This window comes from Mytilus californianus, unplaced genomic scaffold (assembly GCF_021869535.1).
Source record: "Mytilus californianus isolate M0D057914Y unplaced genomic scaffold, xbMytCali1.0.p SCAF_5, whole genome shotgun sequence".
Lineage (NCBI taxonomy): Eukaryota > Metazoa > Mollusca > Bivalvia > Mytilida > Mytilidae > Mytilus > Mytilus californianus.
The window spans coordinates 58,769,476-58,795,685 of NW_026262701.1; the positions used below are offsets into that span (position 1 = coordinate 58,769,476).

At 31.4% G+C, this 26,210-nt stretch overlaps 1 protein-coding gene across 1 annotated transcript; it reads right to left on the reverse strand.

Annotated features, from left to right (window-relative positions):
* Window positions 1–4,142: 4,142 nt before the first annotated feature.
* LOC127702979 (uncharacterized) lies at window positions 4,143–25,121 on the reverse strand. The gene is made up of 7 exons (XM_052207350.1): window positions 25,100–25,121; window positions 16,652–16,728; window positions 14,563–14,874; window positions 14,116–14,234; window positions 13,289–13,466; window positions 7,398–7,508; window positions 4,143–4,662 (listed from the first exon to the last, which is right to left on the reverse strand). The coding sequence occupies exons 2-7, from the start codon at window positions 16,710–16,712 to the stop codon at window positions 4,592–4,594; spliced, it is 852 nt and encodes a 283-aa protein (XP_052063310.1). The 5' UTR covers window positions 16,713–16,728; window positions 25,100–25,121; the 3' UTR covers window positions 4,143–4,591.
* Between the last annotated feature and the right edge of the window lie 1,089 nt (window positions 25,122–26,210).

Sequence of the window (26,210 nt, forward strand, 5' to 3'; positions counted from 1 at the left end):
ACGTAAAACACCCGTTCTCTCATGTTCAAATAGAAGACTAAAAGACATCTATTATCATTATGAAACAATGTTCTATAAAAAATAAAGAGAAGAGTGAATTCTATTGTACAGACATGTATGAGTACTACCAATAAGATTTCTACTCCAAACCTAAATCCATCCCTGCCGCTTTTTAACTGTGCCATACAATAGTCTCAAGAGTAGAATGTGGAAAAAATGTATCTGATGCCGGAAGATGAATTACCTGGCCGGCACATAAGCCATCATCTAAATCATGTATGAGGTACTCGCATGTAATAATAGTCATAATAATCAAAAGATTCCCACAACTACTGCAAAAATCATCACCAGCATTGCAATATAATAAAAAATTATGTAAATCTACACATATTGAATAGAAATTCAAGTTAAAATTAAAGAAGCTGGACATATGTTTTTAGTATAACCATGCTGCAAATAAAAATGACGATAAAGTTTTGCCAACTGACATCATTACAATATCACTCATGATGAAATTTTTTAAACATAACATTTCTCCGAGGGGAAGCGTTTATTATGGGCGTGATGGGCATCATTTGAAACAACTGGTAAAACTTGCACGTTATTTTAAAAGCTGGACGGACGGTGTAAATTAAACGGATGTTAGTTCACTTACCGACAAAATTAAACTGGTTTTACATTATACAAACTTGTTTTAGAATAACTCTGTGATTCAATTTTTATTTCGGAAAATACAACCGGATGATGTAAATTGTGTTTCAATACATACAGTTTTATATGAATGAAGCAATAAATAAAAGTAAACAAAAATACAAATGATATACCTTACTCCTGTTACTGCATGTTAGAGAAGTTTCGGATGAAATACCATGTTTAGAATTAAACACTATCTATGAGGAAATATCCACGAAAGATCAAAAGGTTCCAATCTGCTTCATATTTTGTTAATTTCTATAGATCATAACAGGTTCTCTAGGGTTTTTTTGTTAATCGTTTTTATAAGGCATTTCAAGAAGTTCCGGAAATGAGAAATTGACGTGATGTAATGTTTTGAACGCGTATTTCCGCAATTGAAAACAAACAATGGGGGTAATCCAAACTGTCATTTAGCGATTGATCGGATGTTGTCACCAAGCAGAGATTTTTAAATACTTATCCTTGCACCAAGTAACTTAATACATATCATAGGTGTTTTCCAGGAATGTCTACATTTAATAAAAAAAAATCTATCCCTCTAATGCCAACACAATCAACTGAAACGATAGTGTTTATGTTAATGGGTTTTGTTTAAGAACAAAATTCAATTATTAGGAAAAGGTAGTTTAAAGGAAAAAAAATTTGCACCATAAAAATATCACTTTTTTCAATAAAAAATGGTATAAAAGCTTAAAGTTAAAAACATAAAATTTAAACAAAAAAATAAAATCAGTTGCATTTATTTAGAGATGTTTTTAAAATCACCGAAATGGACTGTAATTTTTTTTAAAGTAAAATTTTAAATTTATGTGTGCTTATATATGTTACATGTACCGTTTTTGTTCTTTATCTCTCTATATATGTATATGTGTGTGCTTGTTTACCTGATTATTTGGAGAGAAATCCGTTTTAACCAATAGGGGCTCTGTTGTGCCACAACTTATTTGCGATAATTTTGTTTGAATTAACTATTTAATATAAAATTGGTGCAAATTGGATCGTAATGACACCAAAGTCTCTGTATATGTGATTAATGTAGTACACAACTTTTTTTTTCAATTTTATTATTAATGTTTCCCTAGTGCAAAGGAAATTTTAAACGTCACTGCATACATAATTCCCGTGCTTGAGGTGTATGCTCTTATAATATTTACAGTTATGGTGGGCTTGTTCATGTGAGAATTTCTCATATTAATACACCGTCAAAATTTCAGGTTTGGTTAAATTTCTTCAAAATACTGGTCTAGTCATCTGTTTTGTATATTGCCCTTTCATACTATTTTAAACTGCTAGGTTTTCTTACATATATTTCGATGTGCCCCGTGCTGTCTATCATTTGTTGTTTAGTTTTATATGTATTGTCTATCATTTGTTGATTCGAAATTATTGGTTTTTTCTTGGGCAATGTATGACAAATATATGTTGAAAAAACTCGCCCGTAATTATAAATTATATAATTCATTGACCGCTCCCGACATGTATAACTTCAAGGCATATTTCAACGGCGATCGATGTCTTTCAAAATTACTGCACTTTTCTTGTATCCCTGGTGCTTTCGACTGGAGAACCGTCGTACACAAGCATACCACAAGTTTGCACTCCGAGGCGGGTGGGGAGCAAGAAGGTGAACTGTGGTTTATTTTTATCAATAGTACCGCTTAAGTCGACGCTAGGGGCCGTCTTGACCTTGTTGTAGGGTATGAATGATTCGTTCATTGTTGAAGACCCTACATCAACTGTCAAGAAGAAGAACAGGGATAAAAGCCCTGTTCATTGATAATTTTCTATGTTTTCTATGTATTTTGTGCGATTTTGTCCCATGTACATTTACTCCATATACTTTCATTATCTCTGTATAAAATGATAACTAAAAAGACTTGTGGGACCAATGATTCAACAAAGAAATGTACATTTTAAATGATTAGGAACGGACAGAAAACACCGAAAAAGAAATGAAAATAGACAATAGAGTAGATTGTTGTAATTAATTATATCTGTTATTCATAAATTGTGAAGAGTTGAGATAATATAGTGACTGGCATATGGTATAAACACTTGTTTGTTGTTGAAATTCGTATGCTACACTGTTGATCTCGTTTCTGTTTTTAGGTTTTGAGGGCTGCTCTCGTATTGGAAGATACCCTTTATTGATGAATATATTTATAAACAGAGAAACCTAGAAAAAGCATGCAATAGTTCATTAAATACTTAAAGTGCTTATAATATCCATCATATATTTAAAAAATGGTTGCAACTTATACACAGTAAAAAGGGAGTTTAGAGATAGCACGCATTAAGCACATGTTTAGGATTATGATCCTAAACACTTCAATGTTAAACGTGATATTCCTCTATCCATGTTTAGTGTTACAACACAAGATACTTGAAGTTATATATAAGTATCAGCTTATCATCACATGTGCCAAAACATATTTAGATTAGGAGCACAACAACCAATAGGAAGCAAATAATAATGCATTTGAAAAATCGAAATTCCGGGAAGCAGAAGATCAGCAAACAATGTCAGGAAAGGTTCAAAAGCGACAACGGAAATGTCAGAAAAGTTGAATTTAATATTTTTGTCTATTACAATGTCATTCGGTGCAGCTAGAGAGTGTCCTCAATCGACATTTTAGACACCACAAAGTTCGATACAATAGATACAAAAAGGGGGAAGCATTTTTTATATCGATAAAGTTCTGAACCAATTAACGTCTAACCAGTTTACAAATCAAAACTACATATATTCTAATGGATTTTGAAATAAAGCACACATTTAATTATTGTAATAAAGTATATAAAAACTGTATAGTATATTTTTAGAATCAATCAGACAGAAAATTACACGCATGTTTCAACTCTTTGTGTTCAAGTAAAATTAAGGTATTTTATACATGATACTTTGTGGATTGTTACAATCTGTTTCATGTAGCTAGCTTCTTTTGCACATCTAAAGATGGTTCTTCAAATGTTATGTTAGACACAGACAGCAGATGAGTGTTGGAGTATCTCTTTGTAAATATAGTAGAAAGGATACAGATTACAAATGCATATAAAATATACAAAACAATACAATTTCAAGGTTACCGTAAGCGATTCATTGACTGAAGAAATTGCTCAAACCACGCGATAAATATTTACTACCGGACAAGAGAAGATTAAATCATGGAGACACAGACACTTTGCAAGCTAAAAATGTTTAATATGAAAACCCAATGGAGGCTCAACATGTATAGGATAGGAACACAGTGGAGGGTAAACATTTTTAGGGTAGGCACACATGGATGTTAAACGTGTTCTAGTCAGGTTAAACACGTTTAGGGTGAATTATGTTCTAATGGGGAAAAATTTTGTAAAAAAGGCGTGTAGAGTCTAAACATAATCCTAAACAGAAATTTGTTCTCACTTGAGCACATGTTTAACCCTAAACATATTTTGAGACCCTGAAGATTTGAAATAAATTAAAATATGTTTAGGGTTAAACATGTGCTCAAGTGAGAACACATTTCTGTTTAGGATCATGTTTAGACTCTACACGCCTTTTTTACAGTGTACTGCCTTCTTACTGGTACAGTCTCTTCGAATGTTATACGGACGCCATCAATATTTGAGTTGTCGATAGGGAATGCTTATGTGATTGATAACTATGGATATATTCCGCTTACCGGAGCCACATTCCGCCAAATGTCCTTATTTATCCATATTTATCAGCTGTAACATATCACTTGATAGCCACTAAAACGAGAACACGACTGTGACACTTGAGTCTTAAGGGTGTAGTTTTTTCTGTCTACTTTCCTTTGTCTTTTCGTCTTAATTCTCGTTGGCATGGTCTTGGCATTCTTCCTTCATCTAATGGTTTTTGATTGCCCCCATATTATATTTTCCGCCTTTATCATAAAAAAGTTTCTTCATCTGCGTTGTCAATATCAGTTTTTGTCTTTGATTTGTTTTTAGATTTTGTGCCTGTAATGACGAACATTATATGTTTACTAAAAAAAAGATATCAGTCCTATTTTCTTTTGAACTCTAGATCTAAAAAGAATTTTAATTCAATTTTCCTTTCTCTAATGCACAATTCTAGTGCTATAACTTAAGTCAAACCTTTTCATAACAATTAAAATCTACCTCGTAATTACCATGATTACTACGGAGACAAAATACGTTAAATTTAACATTTTGTATTAATTTAAGCTATAATTTTGTCTTTGGCCATATTTTATTGTTGTTTTTTTTTAAATAAAATTTAAGCAAATCATTTCATTGAAAATATAAGAATGGTCAAGTTCGTTTACCGTTTTAAACATGATGCCTCCCTATTTTGATAATATAGAAACACCTATAATTTCTTATAAGTATAAAAGAAAATAGTAGACTTTTTTAATTATACGGCAATTACATCTGACGTCAGTATAAAAAACCATGATCCTTAAACATGAAATTGTGAGAAATCGAAATAAAGATATGATCCTTATCGTCATGTAAACACAGGGGAGCTCAATATCTTTCAGGACCAACGGGTAATATACTTTCTGAAAAAAAAGACCAAAATATCGTAATGAAAAAAAAAAATGGAGGTTCTTACGAATAAGATTATGAATTGTTTTACGCTCAACAGACACTCAAATAGTAAAAATCATGTCACTACTTCATCTCAGCTAATGCCTCCTCTGTACAATTGAATGTCTCTACTATGTATTGGCTACGTATGCTACATAAAAACTTTCAAATATAGTTTCATCTCGGCTTCTAGAAAGTGTTGTACGACATATCTTTCTGTGCTGTTAATTATGTCAATTACTTCTATCAAAGAACTTGTCATCCATTTTTGTAAATAAAGCATATGAAAATAATGGAATTAATCATTTTTGAAGAGTCAAAAATCTCTTTGCGTGCTTTTAATGATCCGTTCAATTCAATTTACAGCTATGAACTTTATGAATTAACTGCACGTCCACATAATCTTATCAAACATAAATTCTCATATTTGATTAAATGGTCCTTTGAAAAATCTGATTGCAGATTTATTTGCCGCAACTCATTTAAAGCCCTCTTTATAATGAAAAAGAGATATATTCTAAATCTTCTTACAATGATTGTAATGAAATGATTTAAGCTTAAAAATTTCTTTCGGCAATAAAGTTCACCGATAGTTATTGGACATTGCTAAAAGCACCAATTGCGCTTTTTTTATAATTAGCAGACGAGTTTTTGTATTGTTATGATCACAGTTAATGGATAAACTCAGTTAAGATCCGTCTAAATTACATCTAAGAGATAAATTCAAAAAAACACTTTCCCTCGGAAATTTATTAAGGGAGCAACCATTTAACTTCAAAGAAGGGGGGGGGTATGGTTTTTTTGTCTGAGTCAGAAATAATTTTTTTTTAGTTTTTCGACGCTATCAATCAAATTATTTTTTTCAAAATTTAACACTTTAAGGTATGGGGAGAATCTGGATTCAGAATAGTTTGTTATTGTCATCTGCTTAACCATAATATTTTTTTTTCATCAAATTGGGGATCAGAATATTTTTTTAGGAAAAAACCATAACCCCCATTGAAGTTAAATGGTCGTTCCCTAAAGGGGACTTTCTTTAAATAAATCTTACTCTAACATGTAAGCTCATTGATCCTTTGCATAAACTTATTCCTAAAGATTATCAATTTAACACTGAAGTAAAAAAAAAATGTTGTTTTTATCGGCACTAACATTGATTCGATTTTTTTATTCTTTTTTTTTTTAATAAAAAATTAATAAATATATATGTACACTTATGATTTCTCCTAATCATACATCATGTCAGTACTGTTCATTCATATTCTGATATCGGAGCTTTAATATCGACCGTGCACGACGCTCATGAGTAGTTATGGTCGTTGAGCACCCCTATTAGTATATATTGGCAATGCACAAGGCCGGGTGTTTCTCAGACTGTTTATTACGTCTGTACACTAAATATGTTAGATGTGTACTAATCGATACATTATTCTGGGAGAACATGATTTACCTATTTGTTGCAATTGGTTTTTAACAAGCTTTCAGTAACTACGAGTGCTCCTATATCGGTGTTTTATGTTTATCGGGGTTTTTTTAAACTGTTTTTATGCTTCGTACCAATCTATTGAGTTAACCCAATTCAACGGGTTTTAAAAGTTTGTTTCTTTTGTTGTTCTGCTACACCATTGTCTCAGGCTAGGGGAAGATAATACCGCTACATTTTTCATGTTCCTATCCCAAGTGGTTGTCGTTTGTTTATGTCTGTCATATTTTTTTTTTTTTTTCGTAAATTCGATTGTTATGAATTAGGCCCTTAGTTTTCTCGTTTGAATTTCTTCATATATTTCATATTGGAGACATTTAAGGTTGACTACACGATGTTTTTTTTTTCTTATTTTCGAAGGCCATATGGTGACCTATAAATGCTTGCATCCACCTAATTTGAACTCTGGTGGATAGTTGTCCCATCGGCAATCATACCCCATCTCCCTATTTTTATGAAAAATATATTTCAAAGATCATTAGATATATCTACTATTATAACACATTGGTTTGAATTTGGATCGTGCATGTGATTTATTTTCTATTAAAATAAATTCACAGAACAAGTAAACAGATAGTAAGATTAAATGGTGTAATTATTGTCATCATTTCGTCATTAATTTACATTTAAGGTGAGTGCAGTGCATTTTCAAACTTACATAATTTCCGTTTCCGTCGTTTCTTATACACGATCAGCAATGCCATCGATGATATAGATCCTATAAGTAGCACTCCACATATAGTCAATATAATAAACATGGGAACTGTGCCTGTAATATGATAATTGTACATTAAACGTCATGCAGTCATCAACCATACTTGTCAATTCATATATGTTAATGCTGAGAGAGATCGCCGAGGTAACACAACGAAATAAATACAAAATCAATAAAGTCAAAACAACAAGCGAGACGTCATTATTTTGAGTGTCACAATATTTTTGTGTTAATAAAAAAAAGCAACCAGAGTCAAAATTGATCGACAACTGCCCCGTTTCCCTACATTTCCGCTTTTTTTCTGTATAACAATGAATACGTCTTGCATGATAAAAAATGAAAGCGTAAAGAAGTAAGGGAACAACCTTTTAACTTCAAAGGGGAAGGGGTGGTGGTTAGAGTTTATTTGTAGAAAAATATTTGGATTCCAAAAGGACGAAAAATAAATAATCAGTTGCCGCATTGGACAACAATATATTCTGTTTTACATTGTATATAAATGCATTTCAACTAAACGCTATGCTTGAAAGATATTTAGAAATATTGTGTGCAAGTTCTGTTACTTGTTACTTAATGAAATCTGATTAGTATGATTTATTCATGTTTGATTAAAAAAAAATGTACAAAGACAAAAAATGTGTATACCGTACCTTAATGGATTAAAATACAAAGAAAATGAAAATAATAAACAAATTTATATTTGACACCAATATTTTACACCACCTAGTGAAATAAACACACACCATTGATTTTTCTGAACAATGAAAAACAAATCTGTTTGACTTGGTAAGACAAATGATAATTATAATCATTCTCGGTGATATTTTAAAAGCGTATATTAATTGTTTGTGGTTGCATAGCAAGTTGACATGTTTTCAATAGAATTCCAAAAACAGAATGACATCATTTTCATTTTTAGGGTTTCGAACAATGCTATTAATATCTGCAAACTTAAGAATCTTAAACGTTGAATTGAATACTAGTTTCCACTTATTCAAAAGTGACAAATATATAAACCTGTCCTGATGACCTTAATAAAATGCTATCCGTCATTTTTTATAGTTTCATAAAAAGAGTCGGACCTTTCATGTGGCATTGATAGTGTGTTAAAGTCTAATATCTTTTAAGGTGTTCATAATACATCAGAGATTGCCATTTTCCTTATCTTAATATAACTTATATTGTATATAAATTCGAAAGAAATATACACAGCAGACTTAATGTGTGGCCCGTAAACTTTAAAATTGTCTCTCGTTTCATATATATAAACCCTTTAACAGCGGGACAGAAAATCTCATAATGGCATCGATTTTATTATTCTGGTCACGTGATTTTCAATTCAAAAAATGATAATTTTTTGCAACGGCAATGACGCCACGAAATCGACGGCGTAAAGATATTTTATGTATTTACCATGCTTAACCAAATATATCATTTGATACGGCAGGTTTTAAACTTTCACTACGTTATTCTTTTAAAAATGAAAATGTAAAATTTCCTTGATTATTTGATTGACAAAGATGAAAAAAGTGCCGCGGCCGTGACACTTCTCAGTAAAAAATATAAATTAAAATGACACCAGGAATGGTAACATATTTTCCGTAAGAGGGATGATACATCCTGATATTATGAACATAAAATGCCTAGTGTTACCAAATCTCGGCCGTGTGTCAATTCAACAGGTCCACAATTAACGACCGGCCAAAGGGGGATAACTCGAATGAAAAGCCGTTGAAGGGACGGCTGATAAGAAACGAGAAACAATAAGCAATTCGCTCAAGTTTAGTACGGGAAACAGTGTTTCTGGGGCATAATATCCAATAATTTATCCGTATGCGATAGTAAAATGTGTAAATATGAAAAATATCATGGAAATTATAATTAATCATTGGAATGAGAGCACCTGTCAAGTGTCAGGACATAACAGGGAGAGAATTTATTACAGAAAGTATGTCTGCTTTTGTAAATCACTATTTAATTGAAATATTCCAAAACAAATTCTTATAGTCATCTAGAAATCAGGAAAATTGCTAGAAAAATTGCCAATTATTACATTCAGTTAAAAAAATACATTGTTTTTTTAACTATAATACCTCACACAATTAGCTTCAGAAGAAATAAAAAAAAAGGATGTGGTAAAAAACATTTATATAAAGTGAGGTGTTTTGGACCAGTAAATTATTAGAACAAAATACTGATCCCAAGCTTAGGTGAAACATTTCCAGCATTAAAAGGCAAAATATGTTTCAGCTTTTTCCCTGAATGCATGTTTACATCTATTTTGCCATACTTTGATAGAAATGATTGTTTCAAGGCATATATCTCCTTAGAAGAATCAAGTATTATTCTTGAATACAGATGAATACTTCATTTTGATTCACAATTCAAGGATTTAGAAACAGATTTTTTTTCTTTGTAGATCTACATGAAAAAAATATTTTATAAAGATTATGGGTATGAAAAGTATAAATTCTATTCTACAGATATATTTTTAAACATTTCTGTTAAGACCCATTGTAAATTATACCTGTGAACTAACATGACTAAAGTTGTTTTTACATTCTAAATGGGCGTCACATATGTTTATATATGCAATTATTAAGTCATTATGTGTCTGAGGTCTAATGATGGACACTGAAATGTAACAGCTCCTGGTCACTGGCATATGATACCTATGACAATGTTCATGTCCTTAGTCAGGAACCTGTTGTTCAGTGATTATCGTTTGTTGATGTGGTTCATAAGTGTTCTCGTATCTCGTTTTTTACATAGATTAGACCGTTGGTTTTCATGTTTGAATTGTTTTACACTAGTCATTTTGGGCCCTTTATAGCTTGTTGTTCTGTGTGAGCCATGCTCCGTGTTGAAGGCCGTTCTTTGACCTATAATTGTTTACTTTTTACACATTGTGACTTGGATGGAGAGGTGTCTCATTGGCACTCATACCACATATTCTTATTTCTATGTAACTTCTATGTGTATGTAAAGTAGCAATATTAATAAGGTAATAAATATTGGGAAAAATTGATAAATGATAAAAATATAATCAGCACTTTATTTAGAAACTGGGTGAAAAAAGAGTAAAATCTTTTCCTGACCAAATTAATGTCAGAATTGCATTTTTTCTTTGAAATTATTTTTTCTTTGCAGTGGTTTTTCATTCTATCTATATTTTGACCTTTGACCTGACAGTGATTGCAAACCTGTCATTTTTTGTTGTTGTGTGTTGTCTCATTTCAGAAAAGGGGGATTAAAAACAAAAACATTTATAAAATGTAGTTGTGTCTGTCTTTAATCATTAATATCTTGTCAGGACTTAAGAGATATATAGAGCTTGGCATATGACATGGATACTCATCCACCAATTAAAGTCCCCTTAGGTTGTCATGTCTGTAGTTAACAAGATAAAATAATTTTCATATTTTTCAAGAGAAAATAAAACTTCAACTCTTATTATGGGTGTGACAGCTACTAAGTATTTGACGACTTAAAACCCAATACCCAATCATGTATATCAAATAACTAAATATTGCAAAACATCCTTTACACATGATAAAAGTAAAATGTCAATATACTGTAAAATAGCATTTCACTAATAATATGTAATTTTGTATCTTTTAGTGGGTATAAATTTATGAACTTAGTAATTAAATTAAAATAAAATCACAACATAAAACAGGGACATGGGGTGTGAAAAGCTTTTCTTCAGTCTAAATTAAACCATCAGAGCCATATAAAACCATCTCTAGTAACATATACTTAAATATGTGTAAAAAGAATGAACAAAAAATTACCATGTTGACCTAATATAAAATCTCATCGAATGCAGGTACATGTAGCTAAACAATTGTAAACATAGAATAGACTAAATCATCATAAATATAGATTAGTTTAGGTAAAATGAATGCAGATTGAACAACCGTCTATGGAACAACTAATGAATGATTGCTTGAAGATGAACAGGGAATGAGCACAGACAAAACTATATTATGATGTGATACATGTATCATCTTCATTCTTTTGCAAATTTTACATCTGTAAGCTACAAAATAAAGATCTGACTCTATTCGAACTGTTTTCCTCTGTTTTTCATCTATGATATATCAGATCTTAGGATGTTTACACACATATTTGTATATGCTAAATGTGCTGAATTCAGAATATTTTTGTGATTTTTCAGAAAGTAGACAAAATTTGGTATTTTTTTGTAATTGTGTGTACTGAAAGACATGATTGAGGCATGAAAAAGGAAAATAAATCACAGAAAAAAAGATTTTATTCATTTTAATGACAAGTTGACTGTTTTTTCCTCTGTGACAAGTTTGACATATTTCTGAGCTGTGTTGGTCAAGATCAGAGAAGTTTTAAGAAAAAATAATAGGGAGTCCCTTACCAAATTGTGATGTGTACTGAAATTGTGTTCGTGTGTAAATAACGAATGGTAACGTCATGTGACCATCCTAGTTCTGTTCTCCATGTTCCAGTTTATCAAGATAAACCAGTCATATTAAATTTTTCCTAGGCAAACCAGGCCTGTGTCAATTCGTCCCTTACCAAATTGTGATGTGTACTGAAATTGTGTTCGTGTGTAAATAACGAATGGTAACGTCATGTGACCATCCTAGTTCTGTTCTCCATGTTCCAGTTTATCAAGATAAACCAGTCATATAAACATTTCCTAGGCAAACCAGGCCTGTGTCAATTCGTCCCGAGCTGAAAATTTGTCAATGACAGTCGAAGTTGAAAAATGGCGGTTCCGAAGACTGAAAATTAATGACTTGAATTTCCTTTTCAACGATACATTATTTTGACTTCTTATATTTTTCAAATAATTTTAACATGTATACCGCTCATGATATCTTTGGATTCTTATAATTTCATAAATTTACGATTTCCAACCGGGTCTTCTTACGCGGGGAATTATTTTTCTGCGCAGCGACATCTGTTGATGGCATTATCTCCATTTGATTCTCAGATAATAAATCCGGGGTTTTAACGGAGAAATCAGGGATTTGCTGTATGGCTGTTAACACAAAGAATTTTGAAGCAACGAAGCGTTGTACGCGACAACTACCCTTCCGATGTGTAAATATTTCGGAAGACACCAAACGGCATTTCCTGACAAATCAACATTGTGACGTAACCATTGTTCTTTTGAAATTGGTCTAAAACAAGTCATAAAGTAGAATTCATGTAATTTGTTGAAAAACAATTTATTTAAGTTGTCTTATTATAGACACAAATGTCCTTAGCGCAGACTGCCAATATTAAACCAGTATGCCCTTTACATGCTCCTAAGGGGTTTGTCACTTAACATGAGAACACAGTACCGTGAATTTAAATGCTTACAAAGTCGCAAAAATACTATCACTGTAAATTACAGCACTTGTAATTGTAACATTATGAAACACGATTTTTATTTCATCCAGTCATGTGTAATTTGCGGATGAACATAAATGACATCAGCACATAACACACGTCATCACACATGTGTAAATTGCATACATTCCTTCAAACTCATTTCCGGAATAAGAAGGAAACACAGTAGATGTATATGCATCAGTTCTAAAACAAAAGCTTACGAAGATGCTTTTCTGATTTAACCTTTGTTGGAAACTTCCAAAAAAAATGTTTAATCCTATAATGTGTCCTTGTATGTTACAAATCTAGTGAGGTATTTACATAAGCCTACAAACAGGGATTCTATCAACCACGTTTATTTATCTATCCATCCATCGTCGCTTTAAAGAATGAAAAATATATCCAAAGTAATTAGTAGGAAATTGATATGGTTCATTCTTTTTACTTCCTATTTTTACTTTTAGTGTACTTACATGGACATTCCATGAATGGCTTAAACGTTTCGATAGGGTAGTTTGATCTACCGACTTTACAATATATTTCCAAATCTGTACCACATTGGTCACCATCAACATATACCAAAATAAACGATACTTTGTAGAAAATTCTTTCTTCCATGATGCTTGTATTTTTGAACTGCATTTTAGAGTTCTGTAAAAGTTTAAAAACAAAGAAAGTATGAACATGCTAGAAATAAAACAACATTTAGAGAGTATGTCAGAGAGACAGCAACCGAAGGACACAAAAAATCAAAAACATCTGACATGGTCTCAGAAAACAATCCTCCCTTAAGGTGAACTTGGTTTTAAACTGAAAAAGAAACTTGCAGCGTTTTAAACTTATCGCAAATATCTTTTAAAATAGGAAGCCGTGGGGATTTTGAGGGAATAGAGTCCAAACCATTTTCTTTTCTAATTGAAAAATCATAGTGAATATAATTTATGAAAAATAATATTTACAACACACACACATAAAGACTTCTAATACAGCTACTATTCCTGCATCATTGGGATTGTGGTTATTCATCTATAACAACGTATTTTCGTATAACCTTAAAAAGAAGAGTTTCCAATTCCGATTTTAGGAATTGGCCGGTTGATCTGATGACATTGGGAGAAACGCGTAAAGGGACAATGTGAAGTGAAGATACTAGCTTTGTGACGTAAAATATTTACTGGGGAAAATCACCAGCTGGAAGATAATGTATATGTTGAAATATGTTAAAATATAGATCAACATGCAAACTAAGTAACTAAATAAGAATATATAGAGCGTACTAATTTTCATTAACTTGACCTACCTTCGTTTGGGCCGAACACATGGGTAGAGGAAAAATCTTTGTAAAGTTTATCTGAATTTCAAAACTTGTATTGTCGTAATTGTTGAATTCAATATACGTTGTATTTTCAGTCGGTCCATCTGTAATATATACCGAAAATATGGAAAGATTCAGTATAATTGCAAATAACCAGAGGATCACTGGATACAAAGCATCATACAATCGTTTTAGTGGCTTGATGTTTAAAATATTAATTGTTAAGTCTTTTTAAAAAAAAAAATTCGTTCTTATTACTTGAAACAATTTCGTTCTCTAATATTTCATCAATAAGAGTAAAGTTGAAAGCGGTTTAGAAAAGACTTAAATTTTTCTAGAGTTGTGTTTCTTTCGTTGGTATGTTACAAACTTTTTATCAAATTAAATTTGCATTTTAACGAATCCCATCATCTTTTTAGTTATTGTACTCACATTCAAAATTCATTTCATTGATTCCTATCATCTGTTTTACTGTAAAAAATCTATATCGGCATTGGTATATACTATTTACATCTGACTCTGTAACATTTTTAATTCTCAATCTAAATTCATTTCCGTCGGACAATATTTCTTCGTATTTTTTTGTTTGAGTTATATGTCCGTTGTAGCAGAGGAGATCTCCGTTGCTTCCTTTAGCAAATTGTCTTGTAACATCTGGGTTGATCTTTGATATTCCATGGACAGTGCATGTAAGGATGAGAGACTCTCCCATCTTTATTGTTTGTGTTTCCAGTGTTAGAGTAACTAAAATAAACCAACAAAAATAATGAACACTCACTTAAACGATACATAGCAAAACAAACATTCTACCTATTCCTACTGACAAATTAATATTCCCTATTGTCCTTTCTCTACTTTTTATTTGATTTTTGATTGCCGATTTCGTATCTCAATAATTTTGATAAACAAAATGTTTACCATTAAGTTTCACATGAATCTCTTTGATTTCGTACCTTTTCGTTTAAACTAATTCAATATCAATTAATCTCCATACTCCTGTTTGAAAAAGTTTTGCTGTACCATATGCGAGCATTGATGCATTGTATTATAAGCAGCAACCATTTAATCAATGTGCGACATAAACTGCAAAATGTTGATACGATTCATATTTCCTTAACAATACACCATGTAAAGAAGGGTACATCATGATCTTCCAGTATAAATGCTCCGATATTTTGGCATGTTTTAAAAGATATATTTTGATAGTGGTTTTCTTTAATGATGCAGCTTACAAGTGATATAATTGTAGCAAATCTAAAATTGCAACTCCGTCAGGCAAAGGTTACTTGAGAAATTTATTTTTGAAAATCTCAAAGCTTTAGATGTATTATTTTCCTTTTTTACTTTTCATGAGAACCTGATAAAGGATATTCCAGAAACAATCTCATGTCAAAACGAACTGTGTTTATATCAAACTTACACATGCACAAGAGTTCCAAGAGACTAAATATCATCAACAGGAGTTGATGTGCGGAATGAAACTGTAATTCAGCATTGCAACCTCATCAAAGACATCTACGAGGTTTAATAATAAACAGTCTTTATAGTAGGAAAACTGCCTTTCATGTGTCAGTTGATATCGTTCGTATGAATGAACTCAACAGGGACCACTTTTACACACTCCATGTTTCCTGAGTATAAACAATACATACGCAGATATTGAAGTGAATTCTCATATACCCATATTCTTGTGCATGGTAAATTTGGACACGGAAACAATTTGTTCAAAAAAAAAATATTTTAAAAATATATTCATAAAATTTTGCTACTTTTTCCACAATATCTTAGATGTAAATATTTATAATCAAAAGTTGGAAAAAGTGAAACTATAAATGAAACTATTCAAAACTTCTGCAAAATAAGTTGTTCGTTAGTATAAATATACATGTATCATTACTGTGATTAAATGAGTTTGACAATAATATGTAGGTTAAAGGTTTTGATCAGTAGGTTCGTAAATGTTTAGCATGCTAAAACAATATGGTATGTACACCATAATTTGATGTTCAAGCATGTGATTTCGTCTTATGACTGTACCAACTACAAAAGCGATGGATATATGTATTTTAAATGTTATTCTGAAATAATTAAAGGTGCTTGAAAACGTTTTTCTTTTATTCTTAAATATTGGTTAGAAAAATGTTAAAATTTGAAAATTTAGTTTTGATAATTAGTGAGGGGAGGACAGGGGTTCCCTGATTCCCATTTCCCTACCTTCCCATCCTAACAACTCCAACCCCTCACCCCCCCCCCCCCCCCCCCCCCCCACCCCTTTCCCCTACTTCAACTTAGCTCCCCTTACTCCCAGACAATAATCGTTTTTCTAATGCACCTCTTACCCTATTTCCGCCACTGACTCCCGCTTCCAGCCCCTCATTCCCATGTTCCCGTACCTCTGTCTATCCCCTCATAGAGGCACTGCAGCAGTTATATAAAAGTAGAAATTCTATCTATTTTTGTGTACAATCTGAAGTGTATGTGATGTGTACATGTAAATATTTGGTTAACTGCACAGACTCACCTCCAGCATTTACCATGCCGAGTGTGGAATAAATTGCCATCATCAAAATCAAGTCTTTCATTATTGGAACACTTTTTCTGAAATTATAAAGTAATTACTGTGACTTGACTATAGGTGTTGCTGTATACCTTTACCTATTGTTCAACCAGATTGTATAATTGACAATACAATTGGGACATTTAAAATGACCAGTAGGTATTGTTAAGAGTTGACAATAGGTAATTACGCATGCATTTAGAGTCTGCCTTGATTCTGTTCCATCACTTTACCTGTTCAATTGTCAATGTTTTTCAAAACTTATCCATGTGGCATTTAGGTTTTAAGTTTTATCTTTGTGAAATAACATAACATGCCTACAGTTTAAATGAGTATATATGGTATGAAAAAAGCTAGAATATGGCCACAATATGCAAAATACATTGTAATTCCATGTTCTAATATTTGCTAAAGACTGCTGATTTTTGTTTTAATTTCATTTCCCCATGTTTTTCTTTAGAGAATCCTAAAATAAGTATTTAGGGAATACACATTGTAGTTACAGTCTTTTTCATTGAAATGAATGTATTCCTTGAAGTAATTGGCCATATAATTTCCAAAGAAACAACATTTAGAAGAAAAAGGAGAGATTTTTATGTTTCTGTAATTTCAAATTTCAAGAGTAAGCAAGCCAGAATATTTATGTTTTTTTTCTTGCAAGGTATTAACTTGCATGCCATATAATGCACTACATTTTCTCTTACAGTAATGTTTTCATATTCAAATACTATGAGTGCTTGGATTTCTTTTATATTGTTAAAAAAGACTTCTTTTCTCTCATTATTTCTTTCTAATGGGAGATAACTCAAAAAATTATTTTTTACTTTCGTGGAAATCTTAATTATTTTATAATTTCCATAATTTTCCAGGATTAAAAACATCATTACAAATGTGTGCATTCCTTTGTTTGGACATTTGTTCAATACTAATTGACATTAGCCTTGTACAAAGTGTTCATGCATGGTGAAATAATAAAAATAATAGTTAGGAATAAACTGGTTTATTTATTTATTTATTGACACTGATATTTGATATCCCATCCAATATTCCAGATTTAACTATTTGAAGTAGTACTATTTGAAGTAATTTTAAACTATATACCTAATTCTATTAACTTTTTGGAATATTTTCTTACATTTTTCACTATATCACGATTTTTTTTTCTTTATCCACAGTATTCTTTTTGATTTCCCATGATATATATCCCAATTAAACAGGCACATAGTCTTTATATTAGATCCAGAATTTTGTAATTGTTGATCATTTCCAATATCACATTCAAAATAATTATCCTCACTTTACAAATTTTTTGGAATGTTTTATTTATATTTTTCACTATATCACTTGATTTTAACGTCACAATACAGAGCACTGACAACGGCAAAATACGGCACAAAAAGGACGATTTATGCGGGACTAAAGCAAACTTAATTAAATGTATTAAAAAGTAAAATCACAAAAATACTGAACTCCGAGGAAAATTCAAAAAGGAAAGTCCCCAATCTAATGGCAAAATCAAAAGTTCAAACACATCAAACGAATAGATAACAACTGTCATATTCCTGACTTGGTACAGGCATAATTTTATACTTAAAACGGATGTCAATAAATGATACAGAAGTTTGTTAGTACTATATTACCAACTTATTTAATGTGGTTACTAATTATTTTTATTTTATTTAATATTGTTTTTCATGCAAAATGTCGCATAATTCGAGAAATTTGTTAAAAGTTTATTTTTCATATATCTTTTAATCAGAATATCTTTATTAATAATCGCATTCCTAATAAATAATCACAGAAAAGGTGACTGTTATACATTATTACGCGAAACATTCATATTCACAATTCACGTTTCATTTAAGAGAACTGAAAAATATTTGTTGGGCTGCCGCGATTGACTTCTTAAGTATTTTTTGTAAAGGTACACAAATATAACACGATATACTTGTATTGCGATATGATATTTCAATACATTTTATACTATACTGTTTCATCATGGAAGCAATAATCTAAAGTGTTCATTTTCATTCGATAGGAGGGTGTTAAATTAGTAGGTGACCCAATGATTTCTCTTTCTATCCAACATATCTTCCTTTCACAGTGGCGATGTAAATTTTTAGCAATTCATCTCAGATGTTTTAAAATTTACTTTGTAGGACCTACTAAGCACATATTTATTGTTCATTAAATCTCAGTCGTCCTAAATATTGCATGAAATACCTGACACTGAACGTTAAGCAAACACCAATTTATCAATCAAAGAATTTTAAAAAATAGTTCATGTATGCCAATTACCATGTGCATTTCATCATAGAAAATGAAAATAAAAATATAATATTTTCAAGTCATGAATAATGATTGATTCAGGTTCACATTGTAGACAATAGAAATTAGTTCTAGATTTTGTCCTCGTTTTTCTGTTTTTAAAATTCATATTTCAAACATTTCAATAAAACTTTATGCAATAAGTGGTAAGTGGTCAACAAAATGATAATAAACATGATAAAGAAATAAACAAAATGAATATATATTTTATAATAACGTTTAAAAATTCATTCTTCATATACCGAAACATAACTTGGATTGAAAATTTTAATCTGACACATATATTACTTAACAACACGAAGTAGTTTTATTTATTTTTATTTGTACATGCATTGTTTTTATTTTCATTTTTATTGGGTGCCGTTGTTTTGTTTATATGATTATTTGAGAGATTCTTAACTTCTTATTTCTCAACATAACAAGGTTTACTAAGCTAATCAGAAAACAAGGATAAATATATTCCAGTATTTTCACGGCTGTCATTCGGTATATCGAGAAAAATGATCGTGAAAGAATACCTAACGGTGATCAAGCATTGCGATCGGATCGTGAAAGATCTGGTATCGGATCGTGAACGTAATTAATTGTATTTCTAATTCACAATCTGTAGAAAATCTGCTGTATTTTAAAAAACGCGGAACAAATCCGAAATAAAATTTATGTCTGTCAAAATGATTCAACTTCATTAATAAAATTGTACAAAAAGATTTAGAAAATATGTAGCACTTTATGAGAAAACACAAAAGGCGCAACACAAGTCTATGGGATTCATTTTAAAATAATCACGTTTTGTACCTATAATGGTCACAATTCAATATATAATGATATATTATAAACTGAATCTTTGGTGTGTCAGATAGTACAGTAAAATTAAAAGTTGTTTTTCCTTGAAACCGTTCATTTGTTTCTGAAAACATTGAATTTTGTTGATTTTTAATAAAAATTGATCGTGAAAGATCGGGCAACGCATTATGTTGATCGTGAAAGACAAGGCGTGACCAGACGGACGCAGGAGGACGTTTGAGGTTTTTTTTTTACCTGTATTACTAAAGGACATTTGGCTGCGCTTCAAACACTATATGGACATTTGCGCTTTTAACTTTGATACACCTAAACAAAATTTACAAGATATTTGCGCTGTTTACCTTTATTATTTGTATACCTGTTATCTTAAGAAAATTTACCAAAGTCATGGAAAGATGTTCACATTTTCTTTTAAGGTTCTTCCAAACAAACGACAAAATAAAAAAAAAATATTTGGGTAAACCAGACATATAAAAAAATAAAAATTTAAGCGCAAATGTCCATTAAAAAGTGCAAATGTTCTATCAAAAAGCGCAAACGTCCCAAGCCGACTAGACTTAATAATCAGAAAACAATATTTCTTTTACCAATTGATATTCTTGCAACTAGTTGAAGTGTGTAATTATTTAAATAAGAACGGACATTAGTACTTTCATTTGTTTCACTTTTTTTTTAATTCAAGTAAAAACGTTTCTAGATAAGTAGATTTCAAAGATAAAAAGAACCTTCAGGAGCGTAATTCTTTTAAAAGTAAAAGTATATATGTATCGGTAATGCTTAATGGCTCCGACCTGAAAATATATGCATGTGTACGCATTTATTTTTTGTAACTGAAAGGGCTGTTCCCTTCAGTTTAGAGGAGTGTCAGTCGTGCGTACATCGTATGACAATAATGGATTATTTATTGTTTATTTCGTGGCTGCGCTGACATAAACTAAAAATGTACCAAGATAACGTTATTTTTACTCGATTGCTTAATCAGTCTGTTCACACAGCTATACGTCATTGTACCAATTAAGTGGGTGAAATTACCAATCCAATACCATACCTCTAGATCGAGTGTGCATGATGCCATGCTTGAACTGTTATTTTGCCGATTAGGTTCTATTCTCAATCTTAAATTTGTATAAGAAATCAAAACTTACGGAGGACTGACAAATAGACTAATATTGCTATAAAGCACCTAGTCGGTGTAGTATTTTATAAAAAAAAATCAGATCCAATGTCATTGTAAAGAGAACCGGAATGAGTCATGCAAATCGAATATTTGCTATACCAATATAAAATATAAATTATCATATAATTAAATAATGATTTGAACGTTTTCGTAGCATCAGATCTTTCACGATCCTTCTCACAATCTTCAAAAGCGGTACGCGATATTTCACGATCCAAAAAATAATTTTTATGTAAATATTTTATTTTTTGAAAAATTTCTGCTTATGCTAACACAAAATAACTTTACAAACCATTTGAATCATTAACATGAAATGATATTTTCCAAAGAAAAGTTGTTTTTTCATTAGAATTATGAAAACAATTTTGTTTGTTTACATATTTAATGTCATTGAAATGTCGAGGAGCAACCTGCCTTTTGTAGTTTTGTAAAAACTGTTTACTTTTAAACCTTGATATTCTCAGATACTGATTATAATGTTGAACCATTTTGACAGACAGTTTTATTTGATGGCAGATTTGTCCGTAAATTCATTAAATAAGATTAGTAATTGACCTTGCAAACGTCTTCTCGATAAGATTTCCTTCACGATCCTTTACCAGAGCTTTCACGATCCAATCGCAATACTTGACCACCGTTAGGTATTCGTTCACGATAATTTTTCTCGATATACTGAATGACACCCGTGATTTTAGAGGTGGTTACGAATCACTTATGCATTTCACTTGACAAAGATAAAACAAAAGCACTTGTAAAATTATTAGCAATGAGTATAATATCTTCATTTTTTCAAAGATAAGAAATATAAAAACAAAACTATATTTCAAGGTTAAAAGTTGTGTTTTTAAATAATATTGTATTAAAAACATTGTTTATAACAATCTTGGAGCAATCATTTTTATAAAATTACTTTTACATTGCTTTCCCTAATTACGGCTTAATTTACGCGGGACAAATTATGGACGGCGTGAAAACGCTCTTCTGCAGAGAGGCACACGTTTTGCAACATCACTAATATGAACGTCAACAAAGCAAGAAATAAACTCGGCAGCAAGAGGGTTAAATGACCGTATTTGTCCTATTAGAATCGAATTAACGGATCGCTTCCATAGATTTGTTGTAAATTTACACATGGCCTAGGCCGTGTGTAAATTTCCAACAAATCTTTGGAAGCTATCCGTTAATTTTATCCCTCGCTAACGCCCAGGATAAAATTCGAATATCACGGCCCAGGCCATGTGTAAATTTCCAACAAATCTATGGCTTCCATGAATTATTTCTTAATTCATACGGTATGGAAAATCTAAGCGTTAGTTTTGAAAAATTTACCGTTAGTTTTCACTTTCAACGTATAGATTTCGATTTTATATCGTAAGTTCTGTATTTGTGTCAACCAAATAAAATCTATCTTACAAAGTTCTTCCAAATTAGTTCTTATTTGGTGTAAAACTATACGCTTTAAGAAAGTTTTTATTTTTTTATTGGATATATTATAATGTCTATGCATAATTATATATATATCAGAATAGTAACTGGGTTACTAGTGTATGCTAGTCGGGAAGCTATGTATTTTGAAACAGGCTGGCAATTGCTAGGGAAAAATGTTCTATTCCTTGCATCAAGGGTCTTCTCCTGATTAGCTCTGTGGTTTCACTTGTCAAATATCTAATTATGAATTGCGAGATAGACGTAACAATTATGCAGTACCCGGTTATAGACCAGATATAACCAAAACATCATTTTTCCATCCTACTGCAATTGCATGGAATAGATTAAAACAAGACATACGGACTTCCAAATATATAAATATATTCAAACAAAATATGAAAACTAAATTAATACAGCCCCTATTCTACTTTAGATGTGGTGATAGAAAACTTAATATATTCATACACGTTTGAGAAATATGGCAGTTTTTTAAATGCAGATCTGCAACATGATAATATTAAACCAAATCCCGCATGCAGCTGTGGCCTTTATGTTGAGGATTGTATTCCCTTTTTTTTTCGAGTGCCCTTTTCATAGTGAATAAACTCAACATAGATAACGGGATGAAGATTTCGTCTACAAAAGACTTATCAGTGACGCTCGAATCAAACAATTTAAAAAGGCAAAATAAGGTGCGAGCAAGAGAAATGATGATTTTTTTTTTAATTAGAAAGATATGCTATATCAATTGAGCGTTTTGTCTTGTGGTGGTGACCTTACATTTCAGTAAAATAAAGACATTATTGTGTCTGTACAATTTTGTATCAGAATAACACAAAGATTCAGCACATACAATAAAAATTTTGAATTCCAGATGGCATAATAACGGCATTTTTTATAATTTTTGCGACTCTTTTTTTACTTTTAGTTTGATTAGAAGTAACTCTCATATTTTATGGATAGGAAGTGCACACAAATGATGTAGAACTTTTTTCTCTCTCTCGAAAGTCCATGATGTTAAAATGGTGGCCATTTTAACATTGTTATTTAGAATATATATAGTACATGTCACTTCTAAACTTTAAATATAAAAGATAGAAGATGTGGTATAATTGCCAATGAGACAACTCTCCAATAGAGACCAAATGACATAGAAGTTAACATAGCTTACATAAGATTTGAGACATAGCTTGCATAGTTTTGAGAGGAGCAGCTCTGATATTCCGACACCCTATTAGTCCGACACCCCAATAGTCCGACACCCCATTTCTTCGACACCTAAGAAGTCCTATACCGCATTGGTCAAACACTACACTAGTTCGACACCCCATAAGTCCAACGTGGAAATATTTAAAAGAAAGCATTTATTTTTAAAATAGAAAGCCAAATAAAATGTTTGTTCGATATTAAGAAGAGGACCTTGTCCTTCGTGTGAACATATGATACAATTTATCATGATAGGTAAAACATTGGTAACAATCGTCGTTAAAGGGTTATAACTCTTATAAGGAGTCGTCTGGCGGACCTGGTACTGTAGGCGAGTGGTTAAAACCTTCTGAAGCCGACATTAGGGCCATATGTCATTCACAATAGACATGTCAGATTAAGGTATATTAATAGCGTACACAAGAGCAATGTCCATGTTGAATTATAAAACAAAATGATTTGGCCTATGCAAATTTAATTACTAAAACATTAAGAAATAATATCTTCAATACCATTATTAGCCTTTCTTCGAATTATCGAAGTCTTCAAACGAAAAACATTTAACAAAGCTGTCCGGTTAATATCATGGATGTAATGCTACGACATAAGAGGACAAATATCTGACCTAGACAAATTAATTTGTCAAAAAAGCTAAGGTTTTGACATTGAGGACGGGGTCTGGGGGATATTCAAGAGCTTCATGTCAACAAAAAGGGATACACTCACATACCAAAAAAGTATAAAAAAATACAAAACTTCAAGGCAAATTCAAAAAGGCAATAAAACCAATGGAACAACTGGAAAACAACCGTCATATTCCTGATATGATACAGGCATTTTTTTGAAGAAAGTATCGGGTTAACCCTGGTTTAAAAAGCTAGCTAAACCCCCCACTTGGATGACATTTGTTTATAGATCCTTCATATTGTCAAAATTGGGTGAACAACCCAAACAGACATAAATGGTAATTGTAAAAGTAATTGGGATCCAGCAACCAAAACTGTGTAAAATACATCACATACATATAAAACAACTGTCTTAAATTTTCAAACATAGACGCAAACATAAAAGTTTTTGTACTTAAATCTTAAATTTTACAAAGTGGCAAATAAAAACAATGTTTGTAGTTGATGGTACATACACTATATGCTAGTAACTATTGCATATTTTAAGATCATAAAATTTTTGCCCTGACACCTTCAACATAATTTTTATTATTGTCACTGATATCTGGTTATTCCTTAACATCACAAAAAAATACGAGATATCTTGTTTTCCGTCTGAACAAGTTTCAGGGAAAATAGTTTTATTGGACGATTTATTTATTTGTTTATATATTTATTTTTTATTCGTTTATGTTTCTATCTATTCTTTATTATTATTATTATTATTCATCTATTTGATATTTCATCCATTGATTCGTTGATTCATATTTCTTAAGTGTTTTTTGTTTACTATTAATACTTTACCTTTTATTAATTTTATGTAGATTCGTCCTGTTGAATGTTATTTTTACTGTTTGCCCATGTTATTTTATACACATAATATTCTATTTATAACTTCAAGTCATTTCAATGTACACAATTCAGTTGTACCTAACTTTAATAATCGATTGGAAATTTGAGTGACAAGATTTTTTAAATTTTTAGGTGAATCACAGCAGGTGGGAAGAAATTTCAACTTCAATACGCCATATTTCAGTAGTTCAGTATTTATATATAATATTCAGTATGACTGTGACGGACAACTAATCGGATCAGAGTCTCATGGATATAACCAAATGTATTATAATTATAACGAACATGATTAGAGTATATATAATTGGGTGATTTACAAAGCGAATTATTGTATCAAATCTATTAAAAGGAAGTTATATAGCCATAGCTTAAAATTAAAGGAACATAATTCTTTTTTGAACAGTCAGTATTAACAGGTCAGTAATGTGTACCATGTATGATATTTAAACAAATAAAAGTATAATTATCTTGGGTTTTATGTTAAGTTATTGTACCACTAACCAAATAGCACTAATGAAGTTCAACTGGTTATCTTACCTTTCCAATCACGGAAAGAGATATGTTGATGCCTTCAGTGAAGCGCACGTTCGTTTCCGAACATTTATTGCCAATGTCTTGTGGTAAAACGCCACTTGTCTTTCTAAGCAGTTGATCCGACGCTAATAGGGATCGGTGAACTATTTAAATACCTTAAAACGTTAGAAGATTTAGAACCAACTATTCATATTGACATCTTGTGTAACACTAAGACGGCACCGAATCCTTAAACCAGCGTTGCATATATAAGAGGGACGAAAGATACCAGAGGGACAAAAAACTAAGCAACACGAACCCCATCAAAAACTGGGGGTGATCTCAGGTGATCCGGAAGGGTCAACAGATCCTGCTCCACATGAAGAACCCGTCGTGTTGCTTATGTTATTACAAATCCGGTAAATAGTCTAATTCGGTAGGTCACATTCGTGAAAAGGGAGAGTATTGCAGTTACGACATAAGAAACATATCCGATATCATCTGTGAAACGGTTATTCCATAACGGCCAACTAACTCATGATGGCGTCCG